The sequence below is a fragment of the Hylobates moloch genome, unplaced genomic scaffold (genome assembly GCF_009828535.3).
Source record: "Hylobates moloch isolate HMO894 unplaced genomic scaffold, HMol_V3 SCAFFOLD_18, whole genome shotgun sequence".
In the NCBI taxonomy this organism is placed as follows: Eukaryota; Metazoa; Chordata; class Mammalia; order Primates; family Hylobatidae; genus Hylobates; species Hylobates moloch.
This window is the reverse complement of record NW_026652293.1, coordinates 12515512-12535101: the sequence shown is the minus strand read 5'-3', so window position 1 is coordinate 12535101 and position 19590 is coordinate 12515512. Positions and strand designations below refer to the sequence as shown.

At 52.5% G+C, this 19590-nt stretch overlaps 1 protein-coding gene across 1 annotated transcript in view; it reads left to right on the top strand.

The window, feature by feature from the left end:
- The first annotated feature begins 1054 nt into the window (after window positions 1-1054).
- Window positions 1055-19590, top strand: part of PKP1 (plakophilin 1) — a 57905-nt gene continuing 39369 nt past the window's right edge. Inside the window, exons 1-3 of the mRNA XM_032137009.2 lie at window positions 1055-1270; window positions 8677-8817; window positions 10058-10370. Coding sequence (XP_031992900.1) covers window positions 10169-10370 — 202 coding nt within the window. The 5' untranslated portion in view covers window positions 1055-1270; window positions 8677-8817; window positions 10058-10168. The remainder of the gene's footprint in view (window positions 1271-8676; window positions 8818-10057; window positions 10371-19590) is intronic.

The following is a 19590-nucleotide window of genomic DNA, read 5'->3' as shown; positions in this document are numbered from 1 at the left end:
ACGGTCACGGTCACAGTCACGGTCACAGGTTTTAGGGGTTAGGACATGGACATATATTTTTGGTGGGTGCCATTCATAAGAATCAAGTGTCCCTGAAGACTGCATTTCACAGCAGCTGTCTCCAGCCCGGAAATGTCTTGGGGCACATATGGTGTGGCACGGAGGAAAAGCAGTGGGCTGGGAGCGTAGGAAGCACCTTTGAGGCCTAGCTTTGCTGCTAAACAGTGGTGACGTTGGACAAGCCACACACCCTCTCTGAGCCTCAGTCCCCTCATCCTTACAATGGGATGATAACAGAATGACCACAATTCTCAAGGAATAGATGGGCAGATCCCAGGAGATAAAGGATGAACTACTTGGTAGACTGTAAAAAAACAGCTGTATTTGAAACATTCTCATGGTCCTACGTGCAAAAAGTTGAAAGTAAAGGCAAAATCATCGAAACCAGCAAGGAACCCTCAAAGTCCTGACTGTTTTTGGAAGTCAGCATATGATTTTCCTCTGCAGCAGTAAAAACAAAACTATTTTCCATGGACTACAAACTCACCTCCCCAATTTCAGTGGTCTCCAGTATTCAAAGCCTCCTAGAAGTCCCCCAAATTCTGTCTTAACTATCACATTGCCCACTCTCCCCAACCCCTGGCCCTTGTTACCCCCAGCCTGAGTTCTGGAGCTGAGAGCGGTGAGGCAGGCATCTTTGGCCTAAGCTGGGGGTCAGAGTCACCAGGAGAACACTGAGCTGATGAGCTGACCTCTCTTACCAATCCAATCCCAGTGATCCCTGCTTGACTGATCAGCTTCTAAGATAGTGGAGTGGAGTGAGGGACAGAACCGTGCATGATAGAAGTCACCCAGGGTCTTTCTTGGGCAAAAGGGACTCTCAGAGCAGGCCAGTCAAGGATTAGGAATGGCCAACACAAAGCGTCATCACAAGGCCCCTTTGGAAAGCAGGAGAGGGGCTCTTCCCAGCTCTCCCAGGCTCTGCCCCGGTTGCTGTGCCCCCTACCCTTCTCCCTTGGCAGCTGCAGTGAACCGTGGAGTGCTGAGACTGGAAATGGTTGGGAGGTCAGAATGTCATGGAACCCCCCAATTCCTTAAGGGCTCTTTGTCAAAATGGGTCCAGGCCCAGCCCCAACCCCTGCAGGGCCTAAAGTCAAGGCCTAGGGCACAGCCTCTAGTAGGATGATACAGCCTGGAAAGAGTGGAGGGAAGCCGGAACAGAAAGATGCCGAGAGAGGCATCTGGTCCCAGGAATGTCAGAACAGAATACGTAAGTGGAATGTGGATCGACTGCATAGACATTTGTTGAGCCATTCTGATATTCAGAGCACTGTGGTGGGCCTGCTGCTGAAGCCAAGAGCCCACAGTGCACCTAATCACTTAGCGTGATGCACTAAATGGCAAAGGAGGCACAATTCCCTCTAAGAGCTCAAGGAAGGAGGGGTCACCCCCAGCTGGGGACATCTGGGAGGGTTGTGGGGGAGATGAGAGCATTTGATTTGGGCTTCAAAGGGCAGAGCCCTGATGGGATTCAAAGGGGCAGCGATGAAGTCACAGCCGTGTCTGGCAGAGAGAGCCGCAAGTGACCCGTGGCTCCTGACTCAAGCCTGGTCAGAGGGAGACTCCCACCCTTTGGGAGCAGCCTGAAGCCCAGGGCCTTACTGAACACAGATGGGGCAGGTTCTGGGTCCGTTGCTTGTTATTGGCGATCCCAATAAGAAGGCACCTGGCAGAGGCTTTCCGCAGGAGGCCCTGGCCATAGCAATGGGGCAATGCAGACGGGAGGCTCTGCCACTCAGCAGGTTCCTGGCCTGGCCTGAGGCGCTGGAGCGTCTTGGCTCACCATCGGTGGCCGTCTGTGGCCTGGCAGGCTGCCTGCCCAGCAGCTCACAGCAGAAACCCCGGCTAGGGTGCCAGCTGCCCTGGGTGTGGCTGCCCTGTCTGCAGGCAAGGATGGGTGACTCACGAAATTATCACCGAGGTTGTACAGGGCTGGGGTTGGGGCTGGGCCCGTGACTGTGAGACGGAAAGAAAGAGTGAGCACAGGGGCCTGCTCGGCGCTCTGCCACACACCCCATGCTGATGCCAGCTCTGCGGCTCCCACGGCCTTTCCCTGTGCTGCTGCTCCACCTCCCAAATACCGGAGATGCCTCCAGCACAGGGCAGCGGGAGCAGCACTTACAGCAACCGCCTCTGGGATGCCTCTCTGGCCTTGACTTCCCGTTTAAAGCTCAAACTTGTCACCAAGCCCCCTCCCCCATCCACCTCCCAAGGAAGGAGGAGGGAACCCCAGTCCCTGTGTGGGGGAAGTAGGACCCAGACACCCAGGACTTCGAAGACCACATCACCATGCCTCTCTGTACTCAGCGGCCTCTTCTGACAAATGCAGGGGCTCAAAGGGATGGGCTCTGGGGCCCCTTCCACCTCTGCAGTTCTGAAGTCTCCAAGCCTAATAATGGCAGAGCCACAGTTGCAGACAAAAATGCTGGATGGGGAGCGAATGAGAGGCAGGGGCTATAGGAGAGAGGCTGTGAGTGGAACCCAGAGTGGGGTATGGCCCTGCTCCCAGCGGAAGGAGGAATGCTTAAAGACCCTGAGACTAGGAAGGAAGGGCATGAGCTGGGAATTTGGCCCTGGAAAATATGTCAAAAGGGGAGAGTGTGGGAGAGAGGGCATTTAGATAGGAGGCTAGGCGGTGCTGCCAGAGGAAGGAAGAAGTCCTGCATCTTTATTAGGCAACTACAGTATATCAAACACTGTGTTAGGCATTTTATGTATAATACCCATTTATGGTCATAAGGCTCCTGTGAGGTGGGTGTTACTAATCTAATGTTACAATTGAGGAAACTGAGATACAGACAGGCTAGAGCATTTCAGATCACCCAGCTAGCAGTGGCAAAGCTGACGTGCACAGCTTGGTCTATTGACTCCAAAGCCCCTGTTGTTTCTTTTGTTTTGTTTTGTTTTTGAGACGGAGTCTCACTCTATCACCAGGCTAGAGTGCAGTGAAGCAATCTCGGCTCACTGCAACCTCCGCCTCCCAGGTTCAAGTGATTCTCCTGCCTCAGCCTCCCAAGTAGCTGGGCTTACAGGCATGCACCACCATGCCCAGCTAATTTTTGTATTTTTTTTTTTTTTTTGTAGAAACGGGGTTTCACCACGTTGGCCAGGATGGTCTCGATCTCCTGACCTCGTGATCCACCTGCCTCGGCCTCCTAAAGTGCTGGGATTACAGGCATGAGCCACCAAACCTGGCCCAAAGCCCCTGTTCTTATTTTCCCACTCTGTCCCATTGGGCACACTTTGGAGTCTATGTGAAATGGCTTTTGGTCCCAGAGAGAGCCTGGGGGCTGAGCAGGATCCTGAGGCTGTGGCCAAGGCCTAGGGCCCTCATCCTTCCAGGGGGCCACAGAACAGCACTGCTGGCCAAGGGGAGAGGCAGATAGAGAGGCAGGCCCCCGGCATGCCAGTGTTGGGAGACAGAACTAGAATTTGGGTTGGCAGAGGGGTGGGACCCAGGGCAAATCTACTGCTGACAGCAGCCAGTCAGCACGGGGCTGGGTCTTTGCTGTTATTCATCACCTCCACCCCACCCACCCCACCCAGAGAGACCAGAAAGGCAGCTCTGAGAGCGTTCTGGTGTGTGGAGGAGCCCCAGGTGCACACCCTGGCCTCGCCCCTTAGCTGGCCTAGCCCAGCATGCCTTAGACTCATCCAAACCCTCCTTTCTGGGCCTCTGTAACCAGCCTCTTTGCTGTCTCTCTCCTCCCACTGCCAGCATGTACCCCTCAGCTCCTTCCAGAGCAGAGCTGGGTTAGTGTGAATGGGCACAGGCCAGCCTTTTCGCCCCAGCCTTAATGGATAGGAGACTCATGGTCACATGCCCTGATTCTCTCATTGGGGTGCTTGCCAAAGGGCTGGGAGAGAGGCCCCTACTGTTCCCGCCCCTGCCCCAGTAGCCCCCATTTCCCTGTCCATGGCTGGGAGCCTCTCTGTGCACTGTCTGCGCCTTCCAAGCATAATGGCTTGCAGTCTGGTACCTGCAGTGGCATATATCACACCAGGAGTCAGGCTGAAAGTCTGGTGCAGTCTTGCCCTGGTACCCTGAGGGCGGTGAGGGTCTAGGATTCCGGAAGGAGTCATCACAGGGTTTCTATGAGGCATTGTTTCTCCAGATCCTTGTGAAGATGCCTTCCTGGATTGATTTTTCCTGAGATGCCCGGGACAGGACAGGGGATTGAATGAATTCTTACTTCCTGATGTAAATTTCCCTTGGGAAGTGAGAAGGGCAGGTTTTCTGTGCTCTCGTGGAAGCCCAGTGGGATTGTTCCTCAGGGCATCCCTACTGGCAGGAGGTGAGGACAGCATCTTAATGGAAACTGGCCTTGAGAAGGGCAAAAGCTCGGCCAGGATGCCCTGAGCCCAAATCACTCCAGAGACCTGGGAAAGTTCTGGGACATGGCCTTGCTCCAGAGCAAGATGGTGGCTTTAGTTTAACAAAAACATTGAGCACCTCATGTGTACCAGTGTGAACAGTGAGGAAACGGAAATGAAAAGCACACATCCCCTCCCTCAGCCTTCTCCAGGTCTTATGGACATGTGAGTATGACAAAGTAGCAGAGGGCTATAACACAGTTGGCACCAGGCACAGAGGTCCCCAGGAGGGGGTCTTGAATTTGGCTTGGAGATTCCTCCACAAAGATAGATAGGATTGACAAGTGGCAAGAAGGCAGGAGGTGGGAGGGGCTTGTCACCCCCTTGTTTAAGACTTATCAGTGGTCTGTCATTACTCTTAGAACAAAATTCAAGAGGCTGGGCGTGGTGGCTCACGCCTGTAATCCCAGCACTTTGGGAGGCCAAGGCGGGCGGATCACGAGGTCAGGAGATCGAAACCATCCTGGCTAACACAGTGAAACCCCGTCTCTATGAAAAATACAAAAAATTAGCTGAGCGTGGTGGTGGGCACCTGTAGTCCCAGCTACTCGGGAAGCTGAGGCAGGAGAATGGAGTGAACCTGGGAGGCGGAGCTTTCAGTGAGCCAAGATGGCGCCACTGCACTCTAGCCTTGGCGACAGAGCAAGACTCCATCTCAAAAAAAAAAAAAAAAAAATTCAAGAGTATTTTCTGTCTTCCCAGACACCAAGCTCCAGCATGATCCTGCACTGGCCAATGTAGTGGCCACTAGCAACATGTAGCTATCAAGCCCTTAAAATGAGGCTGGTATATTTAAGGAACTGAATGTTTCCTTTACACAATTTGAACTGATTTAAATAGTGGGCACAGAGATGGAACATTTTCATAATTGGAGAAAGCTTTACAGGACAGCACTGCCTGACTGCCCATCTTGTGCCCACCTGCCTGGTCTCCCTGGTCTGTCTGTTCTGAAGACATGCCAGGTTTATGGCTTGTACACTCACCATTTCCTCTGCCCAGAGCCCTTTCCCTCACTCCTGAGATGGGCAGCTGCCTCTCATGCTTCAAGTCTCAGCCTGTCACAGTCTGGTCACCATGGCTAAAGCTGTCCCTCTCTGCAGCCTCTAAGCCGCTCATTGTTTCCTTCATAGCATTTAATATAATTTGCAATCATTTACAAATCGACTCTTTGTCTACCTCTTTAGAACATACGCCCCATGAGAGCAAGATCTGGTCTTTTTCATTGTTGTATCCCCAGGGTTGACATGGTGATACTAGCCCCTTTAGGCACTCATTACATATTTAAGTGACCGACTGACAGTGCTCCACACAGAGGAAACAGCAAATATGCAAAGGTAAGGGGCAGGTGGCTGCATGGGGTGAGTGCTAGGATGAAAACAAAATAATGCAGGAGAAAAGACAGAGGCGATTTAGAGACTAGGGAGGGGGCAGTGCGAGTTCATCAGGGAAGGTTATAAGATTCCTGAGTTGAGCAGCCATTCAGGAGTCTGCTAACTGGCCAAAGGATGTCATCCAGAAAAGCTTTCACAATAGGGAGCTGGCCCCATGGCCACTGTCCAGGAAGTCCAACTGCAGAGGGACTGGGCTGAATAAGATGGGGCCACCCAGCAAGCCCAGGGATCCAGGAAGAAAACCTACCTCTTCCACACCCCTGGGGTGTTTGCATCAGTGAAGGGCTCAGCTAGAGGTGGTCCCCTCACCTGGGGGGCTGGAAACTGAGGAGGGAGAAGATTCAGCCCAGACACTCTTAGAAGCAGCCCTAGAGACCTCCTCTCAGCCTTCCTTGCGCCAGCCCCCACCCACCCCTGCCCCAGCCTTCTCCTTCTCTCCTGTAGAAAATAAGCTCTAGGCCAGGCACAGTGGCTCGTGCCTGTAATTCCAGCACTCTGGGAGGCCGAGGTGGGTGGATCACCTGAGGTCAAGAGTTTGAGAACAGCCTGACCAACATGGTGAAAGCCTGTCTCTACTAAAAATACAAAAATTAGCCTGGCATGGTGGTGCACATCTGTAATCCCAGCTACTCGGGAGGCTGAGGCAGGAGAATTTCTTGAACCCGGGAGGCAGAGGTTACAGTGAGTCAAGATTGCACCACTGCACAGAGCGAGAGTGACAGAGTGTAAGTTCTGTAAGAGCAGGAACTTTGCCTTCCTCACCATTGTATCCTTAGTACCTGGGACAAGGTCTGTCACATAGCAGATGTTCAGTCAATACTTTTTGAGTAAATGAACTTATATTTCACTTTTTAACGAACATAGAGATGACAGGATGTGAAGTCTGGGAGCCAGAATGTTGAAAGTGAAATCTGGGTCACACTTAATGCTCTACGGCAGGCAGCAAAGAGAATTAGAAGCCAGTTCATACTCATTCCTTTGAGGATGAAAATATACTCATCTTATTTCAGAATCAAGTCAAAATTAACTTCTTTCAGGACCCTTCCCCTGATCACCCCGAACACCTTCCAAGCCAAAATTAACCCATATCCATTAGAATGTTACCATCTAAATATATGTTCTGACAGTCACCTGAAAGCACGCCATTTCAGAGCTGGGGTCGTGCGACTGTGCCTCCTTGACATCTTTTCTTCACTTTAGGAGTGTTAGCCTCCTTGCTGGTTGATTTCTGAGACACGCCCCACAGAGGGTGGGGCTCAGGCAGGCAGAAGAGAGAGAGAGATGATGGAAATAGCATTGACCTGCTGGCTCAAAACCATACACCTGAGCCCCAAACCAACCCTCCCAGCCTGAGTATGTCTCCCTCACTGTGGCCCAGAATGTGTAACCTGACTGCCCTTTCCTCTCCTCCTCTGTCAGAAGGGCCTGAATCAAGATGTCCTGCCCTACAAATCCCCACAATTGACATCAGAATTATAGAATGTTAGGGCTAGAGTGGAGTTTAGGAGCCACCAAGTTTACCCGCTCTCTTTGTAGATGGGTGCAAGGGATGGAGGAAGGCACTTGTCTAACATGAAGCTAGTTAGTGACACAACTAGATCAGGAACCAGCTGGCCTGAATTTCATGCCCTGTGATGGGAATGGATGCTGTTAAAAGACCTATCCAGAGAAGGATCTGCTCGTCACAGAGAAATCTCGAGGCGGCAGCCTGGCACTGCCACTGAGTGTCCAGCTGTGGATTGTGGTTGCCTTGTCTGCCTATTGCCAGCTGGGTGGCCTCATGGAACTTCAGTTTCCTCATCTGAAAAAGAAGGGCGATGGTGCCCACCTCGTAGGGTCTTGTAAGGATTTAAATGATGTGGTTCACGTACAGGGCTCAGAACCATGCCTGGTTGGTGGGCATGGTGTTTGGAGGAGCATACTAAATGTTGGCTATTCCTATCAATATGTCAAAATAATGTTAATATTAACATAGTAGAGAAGTAGCTAGAAAAACTGAACTTCATACCTGGAAACGATTTTAAAGATAATCAGTTCGGCTTCCATGGACTTGCCTTTTATAGGAAGATGAGCTACTCTAATCCCCTCCTTCAGGGCCCTTCTATATCCTAGAATAGGAAAATTATCGTTATTTAAAGATGTAATTAACATTTATTATGGCTAGCATATTAGTTTTTAGATAGGCCAAATGTGTGATACAATGGAATTGTATTTTTATATGCTGCCGTGTATACTTTATAGTACATTGGGGCCCTTATATAATCGGTGTGCACTGTACTTTAATGTCCATTTTATAGGACTTTTATAAGAGAAACTGGATGATGTGGTGGAATGAGCACTGTGCCAGGATTCACAAGGCCTGGTTAGGGTGCAGGCTTTGCCACATATTAACTGGGGCATTGCAAGCAAGCTACCTCCTCTCCTAATCAGTGAAATGCAGTGCTTGGCTGGATGAAGTCCAAGGCTCTGTCCAGTCCTGGCGGTCTATGGCTAGAGGCAGAATCTTACAATATGAAGTGATAATAGAGGTTTACAGGTGTTTTGTACACATCTATGACATATTTTTGATCACATCTCTGGTTTACTTGAGGTTAAGTTCTTAGGGACAAAGCCCTCAATAATAAAACTGTTTCTGTTGGAAACTATAATCTGCTTTACAATAATCTGCTCTGCAAATTGCTACTAGGAATACCTTCCTTGGGAAAGTTGGGGCTCCCCACATGTAACATCCACAACTCAGGAATTGCGTGAGTGACCTTCATGTGGTCCCTGAGACATTCAATCTTCTTGATCCTTCCTTGACATAAAATTCCCAAAAAGAATAGATTTCTGATTGTCCTTTCCTCTGTAGATTAGAAGAGCAAACTAAAAGTAAAGCATGTGAGCTGTGAGTGGCAGCCTCAAATGACAGCAAGAGTGACGGCCGTGATAGTGTCACACAGCTGGTGGAAGCCCCAAAATTAAGAAGCTGACCAGACTGCACGACTACACAGTTCAGTAATGGATGTCCAGAATGAGAAACCCAGGGCATCAAGAAGTACAGCACATATGTTCAGTGTTGTTTGCTTTAGGAGGCAAAACAGAATGTGATACCTTTTAGAAAGATTTCCATCAAAGTAAATACTTTAAAAAAAAAAAAACACTCAGCTCCTGTTACACACCAAATTCACTGATGTGGGCTCCCTCCATGCCTGGAGAGGATGCTACATGAATGAAGCTTCACTGCACATGTGTCCCCAGGGGTGTGAGTGTATACAGGGGAATGCACACAGTGGTCCCAGCATAGTAAGTCCAGAGTGAAATTTCAGGGTAAAGCAGCTTTTCAATTTTTCAGTGAGGATCTGGTTAGGATCCAAGTGAGATTTAATTTACCTTAAATTAACTAGCATTCATGTATTCACCTATTTAAAATATTTTTTATTAAGTGCCTAATATTATGTGTGCCAGGCATTGTTTCAGAGGCTATAGTGGAGTTTCAGAGAGGATGCTCTGTTCACGTGGTGTTTTACCGGGGTATACTCATGAACAACAAATAACCACCAGTTTTACCAAGGCGTACCCACTGTGTGGTCTGATATCTCAGGTCTGCTCTTTGATGTGGCCTTCCTGCCCCTACGCCACTTTCTTCAGAGGCAGCTGCTTTAGAGTAGACTGGGTTACCCCCATAAGATGGAGCACTCCTTTGGAGCAAGAGCTATGGTTCTGCCATCAGCCCGGGAGCCTCCATCGCCAGGGCTGGTCTCTGCCAGGACCTCAGTACAGGGGGAGATGGACGCCTGGCTCTCCTGGGCAGCCTGGTGAAGAAAGACTCCTTTTTTCCTAGAGAGAAGTCTCCCTTGGTTCCTGAGCTGAGCACATGCTTTCTCAGTGAGCCGGCAGAACAGGACAGAGGGGCGTCTCCCTGGGGCCTCAAGGCTTGAGACGTTTCTTGCTCATGGGGAGAGGGAAGGGAGAGAAAGGAAGAGCGAGCAGGAAGGCGCCCAGCGTCCCACACAGGGGAGTCGCAGCCCTGCCCCCAAGAGCGCTGGCTCCGCAGCAGCAGTGCCCTGCAGCTCCGCGTCTGAGCGGCAGCAGCGAGCGGCCCGGTGGAGTGGGTGGTGCAGGGCAGGGGTGGTATATCCTGTCTGACGGAGGGCGGGCCTCGCCAGTGCCAGAGAGGGACGAATCAGGGTGAAAGCGCCAGGAGCAGCTGCCGGGAGCCCTCACGCGGACCACGCATTCTATGGCCGTAGGGAGCCGCTGAGAGCGAGAAGAGCACGCTCCTGCCCGCCCGCTGCACCGCACCTCGCCTCGCCTCTCTGCTCTCCCAGGCCCCGGCCGCGCGCCACCCGCCTCCCGCCACCATGAACCACTCGCCGCTCAAGACCGCCTTGGCCTACGAATGCTTCCAGGACCAGGACAACTCCACGTTGGCTTTGCCGTCGGATCAAAAGATGAAAACAGGCACGTCTGGCAGGCAGCGCGTGCAGGAGCAGGTGATGATGACGGTCAAGCGGCAGAAGTCCAAGTCTTCCCAGTCGTCCACCCTGAGCCACTCCAATCGAGGTAAAGGCTCGGCCCCCGCGTGGTCCGTGCGCCCCTTTCCAGAGCGCCCTGGCCCAGCGGCAGGGACCAAGGGACGCACGCATCCCAGGGGGTGAGGGGAGGCGAGGGGCTGCCGGCCCCAGGCAGGGTCTACGGTCTACGCACCTAGTGCGAGCAGCCGAGCTCCCAGCCGGTTCCGAGCAGGTGGAAGCGCGACCCGAGGCTGGCTCGACGGCCCCACGAGCTCGATGGCGCGCTAGTGGGCAAGGATGGGTGTTTCACCGGGACACAGCCAGGAGCATCTCCCAGCGTGCCAGGAGGTTGAGGATCCCCCGCGAGCGGTTCTCCTGTCCCTGAGCCCTGGGTCTGGACGGCTTTCTCTTTCGGATGCTGCTCTAGGGATCTGCCCTGCATCCTGTCTCACCCCGGCTGTCCTGGGGCCCATGGTCCCCGCGCTCGCAAACGGTTGTGGGCCACCCTTCACCCTTCCTGGGCTTGATCTCCTGGCCTTCAGCTGGCGGCTGATGCCCAGCGTCCAGGCCAAGGGGAACCCCAGTCCCTGTGGGGCCGTGCGTGTGTATCCGCGAGCGGGGTGAGGGAGTCGCTGAGACAGGAGTGCAGCTCAGGAGAGGCGCTGCGGGACGGGGAAGTGGCACAGGGAGCAGGGATGAGGCCCTGGAACTCCAGGGCACTTTATCGGGAGCCTCCTGAAAGAGGCTAGTCTAGTTGGAAGGGGCCCCAGGGCCAGTGGGTCCCTTGACGACAGGGAAGGGGGTCAGGGATGCTTTCTTTCCCGAATAGCCAATGCAGAAGTCCTCTTTCCCTCTGGATTCTTCTTACCAGCTTAGGTAGAAACAAGTGTTTCATGGGGAGAGTAGGGAATGGCAAGTTGGAAATCCCCCTAGGCCCCAGGGAGACCTCCAGCTGAGCCCTCACGGGCACTTTTCCAAGCTGGATCCCGGGCCTGGCACCCCCTCCTCCAGCCTCTGAGAGGCCAGATCCCATGACTGGGAGAACCTGGGAGAAAGGGGCAGCACCCAGGAAACTCAATGAGGAAGGGGCAGTACCTGACAGGGGAGAGCTTATAGACCAAATAAACACTTTAATACAAAGGATGCCTGGTAAGAATGACACACAAGTGAGCAAAGATTCCACTTGTTTATTTATTTACTTATTTTATTTAGCTAAGTTTAGTAAAATGCTAATAAAGACTTCACTACCAACCAGTACAGGTCAACCAAGACTTATTTATTAAGACAGGCCTTAGGAGAGAGTGAGGGGCAGCGAGTAATAAGGTGGAAGGAGACAAAAGAAACCGACCCTGGCCCTTCTCCCACCACACACACACACACACACACACACACACACACACACATCACACTTTCTACCTGTGGCTTCTGTCCTCCCACCCACTCCCTAGCCCCCATTCCTGAGCTGCCCCTTGTAGAGCCGAGGGAAGGAAAATGGCCGGCAGAGGACTTCCTGGGCCCCAGACCTAAAGGCCTTTGCTTCTCTGTGTGTTCTTTGCCTTTGTGTGGGTTCCAGGCTCCTCTCGTCACATTTCCACTCAAGGTCATGCCGCCTCCAGAGCACTTGCCTCCTTCCCCTTTTTTTGAGACGGAGTCTCGCTCTGTCGCCCAGGCTGGAGTGCAGTGGCGCGATCTCGGCTCACTGCAAGCTCCGCCTCCCGGGTTGACGCCATTCTCCTGCCTCAGCCTCTCTGAGTAGCTGGGACTACAGGCGCCCGCCACCACGCCTGGCTAATTTTTTGTATTTTTAGTAGAGACGGGGTTTCACCGTGGTCTCGATCTCCTGACCTCGTGATCCGCCCGCCTCGGGCTCCTAAAGTTCTGGGATTACAAGCGTGAGCCACCGCGCCCGGCCGCCTCCTTCCCTTTTATTTGGTGCCTTGGTAGGTGCCTCCTAGCCTCTTTAGAAGTAGGTTTGGAAGAACAAAGTGCCCCCATTTCTGGCTACAGCCCAGAGCACAGCTTAACCTACTCTCCTCTCTGCACAAGACTTGGCTGTCCCCTTCCCACTCCCACTCCATCCCAGCCTGAGCTCTTGGCTCACAACTCCAGAAAACTGAAACCCGCCCTGGGTGCCCCAAGGACCCCTTCTTCCTCCCACCTATCGGGATATCGGCTGAGTGTCTGTCAGCCTGAAGTGCACTTTCTGGGCTTGGTCTTTGTGGGGAACTTCTATCTGATAAGGTCTCCTTTGTTCCCTCTTTGTTTTTCCTCCCAAGGTCCCCCAGGGGGCTTCATTGGGGGAAGGTTGATGCTGATGGCTACCTCTCCAGAAACTCCAAGGTCTGGCCCTGTGGGCATGTCCCCTCTACCCTCAGACTCTGCGGAGGTTCCTAAAGGAGGCTGATTTCCCCAGAGGCATCCTTGCTGGAAGAGGTGGTTTGGTCACTTGGAGCTGGTGTTTCTGGTTTATCTGGCTTAGTTTTCATCAGATTTCCTTGTCCTCTCCATCAGAAACGCCCAAGCGTCCCCTATTTGCTCTGCGGCCACCTCTACTCATTCTGCTCCCTCTTTCTTATGCTGGTTTACCTGTCAGGAGCCTGCCTTGGTTCCTGGAATGGAATGAGCTGGTAGCTGCGGAAGGACCGTGCCCCAGGCGTTTTCTCTCGCTCCCTGGACAGATTCAAATTCTCCTTTAGTCCCTCCCAAGAGCAGAGTCAGTTCGCCTAGGGTCTTCTTGAGCCCCTTGAATCCCATCCAAAGTTTCCCTAGTTAAGAAGGGCCAGCCATACCCCACAGGTTGCCTGGAAGAGTAGCCACTGCTCCTTGTACCCCAGGAAGGACAGTCAGGACCAGCCATCCTTGGTCCTGTGAGAGAAGTGGCTTCTCAGTTCCTCTCCACTAGTGCTCTTTTCTCTCTTGTCACTGAGGGAGTATTGAGCCACCGAGGGCTGGAAGAAGGGCCCCTGGAGCCTGTCACCAAATGCCTGTCTGCACTCATGCCCTCCCTGAAATGCCACAGATCAGACAGGCATCTTGCCCTGGTCATGAAGGCCCCGGGCAGGAAGAAGGTGGCCTCTATGGCCTGGAGACCTTGCAGAAGGTTACTCTGAACCTGCCTACCCATCTTGAACTGCCCCTAAAGTATTGCTCCCCTGTGTTTTCAGGCTGTCCCTGTGTGCCTCAGGGTGTCTGGCCTCCTTTTCTTCCCAGACTGTGTGGGAGGCAAGGGGAAACCGAGGGGGATGTCACCACCCAGCAAAAGATCTTTGCTAGGGAAACGACCTCCCTGAGGATGGGGAAGGAAACACTTAACCACCTTCCAGATCTTTATAACTTCACTTGGAATCTCTTCCTAAAGCTGAACCTAAATCTCATTTGTGAACACAGATCATACCCAGTTCAGTGAAAGGAGCTTCCTTTCACCTGTCCTGTCTCCTACAGGGAAGTCCTAACAACACCAGCACCATTGCCTGCTTTGTCTCACTGCCTGCTTAGCCATCCATGATTTTTTATTTCAGCCTTTGTCCTGAAATTCTTTCTCCCTTCTTCGTAGAAGTACTGTTTCCCATCTAAAATTGCTAAGCCTCTATTTCTCTCTGATCAGAGATAGGGGCTGGAGGCAACATTGGGCCAGGGGAGGTGCCTGCTCCCTTTCTGTAGTTCCTGTGTCTATTCAGCCCTCGTCAGGGAAGAGGAGGGCACGCTTGCATGAACTCCGCAGCCTGCACAGTGAAGGAGCTCGCCTCAGGAGCCCCCACTTTGATGGCTTTTTGTATTTGTGTTTGACTGTGTCTCAGCATGAGCCTCTGCCCGAGTGAATGTTCTGCTCATTAGAGTCTCTAGAAAGTTGTCCTTTCCTGACCACAGACGTCACTTCTGGGCTTGTTTTCTTGGGACCGAAGCTGACATTGCAGATGGTAATGGCTATGTGTGCTTTAGCTTGTTCCATTGGCAAAACATACTAATTAAACTTCAAATGAACCAATTCTTGTCTCTTTACAATGTACCTTGGCTTGAAGTTGGAGTTTTAGCCAGGATTTCCGCTGGCCTGTTACAACACATGCAAAAATGCTGGGTATTCTAGGGTGTTTCGCAGCAAAAGCGCTTCTCTGGATCCTGCTCCTTGGTAGAGATTTTTTAAAAGTACAAATTCCTCCCCCAACCCCATACCATTGGAAGTATCAATGTGCCAATTGTTCTAGGTTTAGAAATCTGGGAAGCGCTTCTGTGATGGGCCGTGACCCTTAAAATGTGTGTAATGTTTGAACAAAATAAAATGGAGGAATGTTAGATATCTTCATGTGAAGTTCCTTCTAGGCATACGCTGGACACATGCGCACACATGTATACACACATAGGTCACACATGCATATACGCATGTATACAAAATACACCCCACACATGAATCCACACACCCACACATGCACACACGTACACACACATAACATGCACACACTTATGTTACGTGTGTGTACATGTGTGTCCTTGCAGCTGTGCTGTGTCAGAAGCCCAGCCTAGCATCTACCTGGTGTGCGATCTTGGACAAGTCGCTGCCTCTCTTTGAGTCTCTGCAGCTGTCAGAGGTTGGATTAGATCATCTCCAAAGTGCTTTGCAATGGTAACACTCTTTGGAAATAGATTTTATAACTCTCTAGCTCTGCAAACTATTTGCCCAGACCGCCAGCAACTGTACTGCCAAAAAGCTCTTCCCCTCAAGGCATGCCACTCATCGTGTCTCTCTTGTAAACATCCTAACATATTAAAAAGTCTTCTCATCCACTCTTCTCAAACTTGGCTACATATTGGAATCACCTGGAAATTTAAAACAACGCAAATGCCTGAGTCCCACCCCCAGAGATTCTGACTTAGTGAGTATGAAGGATGGCGTGGGCATCAGGGCTTCAGAAACTCCCAGGTGATTCTCATGTGTAGCCAAGTTGGAGAACCACTGTTCTAGTCCCTGTCCTTCACTCACATAGCTCCAGCATGGGGGATCACCCCTATACAGTGACATACACCCATGTCTTTCTCTCATACACACACACACACACACACACTTGCACACTTAATGTAGTAGTTGCTGGCGAGAGCCTTTGACTCTGAACCCCACCTGAACCCATCGACCCTTGCCCACTCTAACTCACCACCCTGCCCCCTCGCGCCCATCCTGTCCCCACAGGATGCTCCCACGCTCTGCCCAGTCCTCAGGCTTGGTGGTGGCCATGAACAGATCTGCCGAAAGAGCAGCAGGATTGTGGCAGAGCTGGGTCTGAACGCGTCCCAGCAGAGCCTGAGGGAGTCACATGGGCTGGAGAGGGAGAAGAAAGAACACAGGCCACAGCAACCCAGTTTGTTTCAGCATTTCTGTTCAGTACGTACACCCAGGAAAAAGTCAAGAGCCACACCAAAGTGCTCAGTGAGGCTGTGCTGAACTCCTTGCTCTCCCCATCTCCTAGAAGCTGCCGAGTTGGGGAGGCATGCCCACGTTGCTCCCAGCAGCCCAGCAGAGGGGGCAGGAGGCTGGCCGGCGAGTCCTCCCTCCAGGAGCTGGAACCATCCCGCAGACACAGTCCACTCCTGCCCACTCCGAAACGCCTCTGAGGTTATTGTCTCAGCAGTAGCTTCCTGGCAGTTCTTGTTATCTCATTTAAATTCCTATTGCTGTGGGCCTAGCTTTTCTGGGTACCATGGGTGAAAGATTTCAGAGGGTGAAGTAAAGGCATTTTCAAGACCAAAAGAAAATGAGCTTCCTTTCTCAAGCTTTTCATGCTGAGGGACAGGTGGGCTTTATTCAAATATAGAATATACTAGAAGAAGCATCGGCCTTAAGGGAGACAGAGTCAGCAAGAATCTGTTCCGAGCAGCTTGCCCTGTGACAAAGGAGGAGGATTTGAGGGGAGGGAAAGTGGAGAAAGCGGGTTTCCCTATGACCTCTGTCTGCAGGAAGGCTGATGTCCTGAGAGCCTTCTCTATGTAGAACCCGGGCCTGGGATTGGGGGTGTGGAGTGTGGATCTACCAAAGGTGAAGATTCCTTGCTTCAGGGAGCTCCCAGCTTGGTTGGGGAGACCCAGGCCCTACCTTCTGGGAGGAGTGCACGCATGCATACACACACAGACACACACACACACACACACACACACACACAGTGTACAGAAGCCACACTCCAAGGAGCCCACAAGCCAGTGCAGAGTCAGCTGCTGGATTGAGTGCTGACGTGGTTATGCTGGCAAGTTTGGAGTGCTCAGAGCTGGGTGGGGTCATCTTTAGGAGAAGCTGATTTTTGTGCAAGGTTTGAATGCAAGGGGAGGGTTGGAGAAGAAGAGAAAGAATGTTTCAGGTGCAGTAAGTGTGACCTGTTTGAAAGCTTGGAGGTGGAAGAGGATGAGTCATCCCTGCAAAGGCTCACCTGCCCCTACTGGAGAGAGATTTCCACTCATCCTAAAGAAGAAGCTGCCTCCAGTTTCAAAGGTTTTGTAGGTGAGAAAGCTTGAGTTGCACCAATGACACAAGAAAGAATCAACCTGTCGTTGTCTAAGGCACTAAAGGGAAGCAGTGTGCCAGGACACTGGTTACCTGAGCGGCAGATTTTCTGAGATGGTTTTACACCCTAAAACACGATCGTAAAATCGGACAAGCTATGTGCACAGAGCAGGTTGTGTTGCTTGTATACCTGGGAAAGTGGCAGATGCTCTGAGGCACTTGCTCCTTGACCTTGGGGTTCTGTGGGTGGGCAGATGCTTCCTGAGGATGGCACATAGGTTGGGCACAATGTCAGTGTCACCGAGAAGCCACCACATCCCTGCTTATGGTGCATGCACCCATCTGAGGAGAAGAGGGGCAAAGCAGATGCTTAGCTGGAGGATAGGAGTGATTCTGTGGGGTGAGCTGGGAACTAGCCCCTCCCCCATTCCCCAGGAACTAAGAATCCTCCTCAAGGAGGTGGCCTTGGGTATTTGAGAGCTGCAGCAGCCCTCCTGTCTTCCTGGTTTACCCTACTCACCAGGGACCTCTTTGAGTGGGAGGAGAGCCTGACCCCATTCTAAGCCTCTAAGCACCAGGCATCAGAGCACATTCACCACAAGGGTTGGGCAAGGGAGAAGAGGTCACTGATGCAAAGAACCAGCTCAGGCCAGTCAGGCCCAGACCCAGCTGGGGCAGTGATCTGAGCTCAAGGTCCCAGGGAAAGAAAGACATGGTTCGCACTTCAGAGAGTGTCCAAAGTACATGGTGGTGGAGACTTGTATGGGCGTGAGATGGAGATGGGAGTAGGCGTCATTCATCAGGAAAGGCTTCCTAGAAGTGCATTCTAGAGACATCGGGGACCAAGTGGAAGAGTGAGCTAGCACCACTACACTCATTAGAAGCCCATGCTCTTGCTGTTGAACTTGACCTTTAGAGGGCATTGCTTACCAGCCAGACACCCCAGGGTCAAGAGAGGGGAAAATCACTTTTGTTGTGGGAGCAGTCCTCTTACAGACAGAGCACACGTGCCCCCAGTACTCCTTGGTTATCTGGCACACCTCGAGCTGTGATTTCAGGTGGGTGACAACTATGGACTCCTCCCCTCTCTCACCACCTCCGCCCCAAATACTGTCACCTTCTTCCAGATCACCAGTGCAGGCAAGTGTGATGTTACCCTCATTCTCACCAGAGCCAAGCAGACCCCAACTACAGATAGGTCTTAGGATATGCCTTCAGGAACTGCCTGGAAGTGCCTGCAGGCCACAAGTGAGTGACAGTCACACCTGCTTTTACCAGAGTTCATGCTGGACATGGGGACTGGCTTTGGGAACTGTAGGGCATTCTGGCCTCTTCCTCCATGTGTCTGTGTGTCCACTGCCACCTCCATGGCAGGGAGGCCTCTACCTTCACACAGAGAACAGCGTATGAGAGGGAGGCAGGCAGGTGCAGGGTGTGGCAGGAGGAGATGGTTCATCTGAGGACCCAGGGGGAGAGCAGCGTCATGCTGACAGGTTCTCTCCCAGAAGATGGGCAAGGAGGCCCTGGTGCAAGCCCCCACTGGGCTGCTTCTCATAGCAGGAGGCCTCCCCGGTGCTCCATAGAGTTCTGTTTGTCACCACCCCAAATTTTCCACCCAGAAGCAGCTGGCTGACCCACACCTGACCTTTGGTGAGAAATACCTGCTCACAGGGCCAGAGCCAAGTGAACTCTATCCTATCAAACCTTGGAAGAATGATTGAAGTGGGCTGGGTGGAAGGGAGGCAGACAAGACCTGGCGGTTGGCCACCTAGGGTCCTGACTATGAGTGTGCCTGGCTGCAGCCCCCTTCCTCGGGAGCACCAGTCCTGAGTGACTGAGCCCACGAGATTGCCTCCAGCCTCTTCCTGATAAGGACAGTCTTGCCAGAGGAGCGGTTCCTGGAGAAAGGTGGAGGAAGAGCTGTGTGGACTCCACAGGGAGCTTGGAGGAAGCCAGAGGTTCAATGGCCCACACGGCAGAGTCCCAGGATGTTGCTCATAGGCAGATGGCCCTTCCGGAGTCAGGGCTGGGCCTGGAGTATAGGGGAGGCCTCTCAGAGGACCCTGAGGCAGGTGGCCAACGAGGCGGTAGTGTGGCCTTTGATGTCTGCCCTTCTTCCTGGTAAGCTGAGCTGTGTCTCTGGAGAGGAGGAGTCGGCTCCTCTGAATGCAGTCAGGCACGTGTCACTGTCATCACACCACCACAGAACAGTGGAACTGTACAGGGCCTATGGGAGGTAAGAGGCCAACCCTTTCTTTTGACAGAAGAGGACACTGAGGCTCAGAGAGAGCAAGTGACTTGCCCAGGTGCCAGAACCAGGACAAATATCAACACTGCTAGGCCCCAGGGCAAGCTGTGTCTGCCACAGCTTGAGACCCCTAATGTCCATGGTGGAGGGGTGCAGGGAATCGGGCAGCACTCTCTGCTGTGGGCTATGGGTGGTGACCTGGCGCTGGACAGGGGAGGTGGCACCAGGTGGGGATCCCTGCCTCATTCCAAAGCTGCCCCTCGGCTATCCCCTCTACTCCCAGCTCAGATATTCCAGCCCTGCTCCCCCAGGCAATGGCTGGGGAGCCTAAGTGGGTGTGGCAGACGGGGAGGAGCTACCTTGGCCAGGTGAGATCACTGCTCAGCTCTCTTCCCCCTAGACGGGGTTTCTGATGGGGGAGTCTGACCATCGCTTTACAGAAAAGGAGTGCATATCCCTCTTAGGAGGCTCTCACTGGATCCTACTCACCCTCATCCCCCAAGGCCATCACTTAACAAGAGTGTGGGGCAGGCCAAGGAG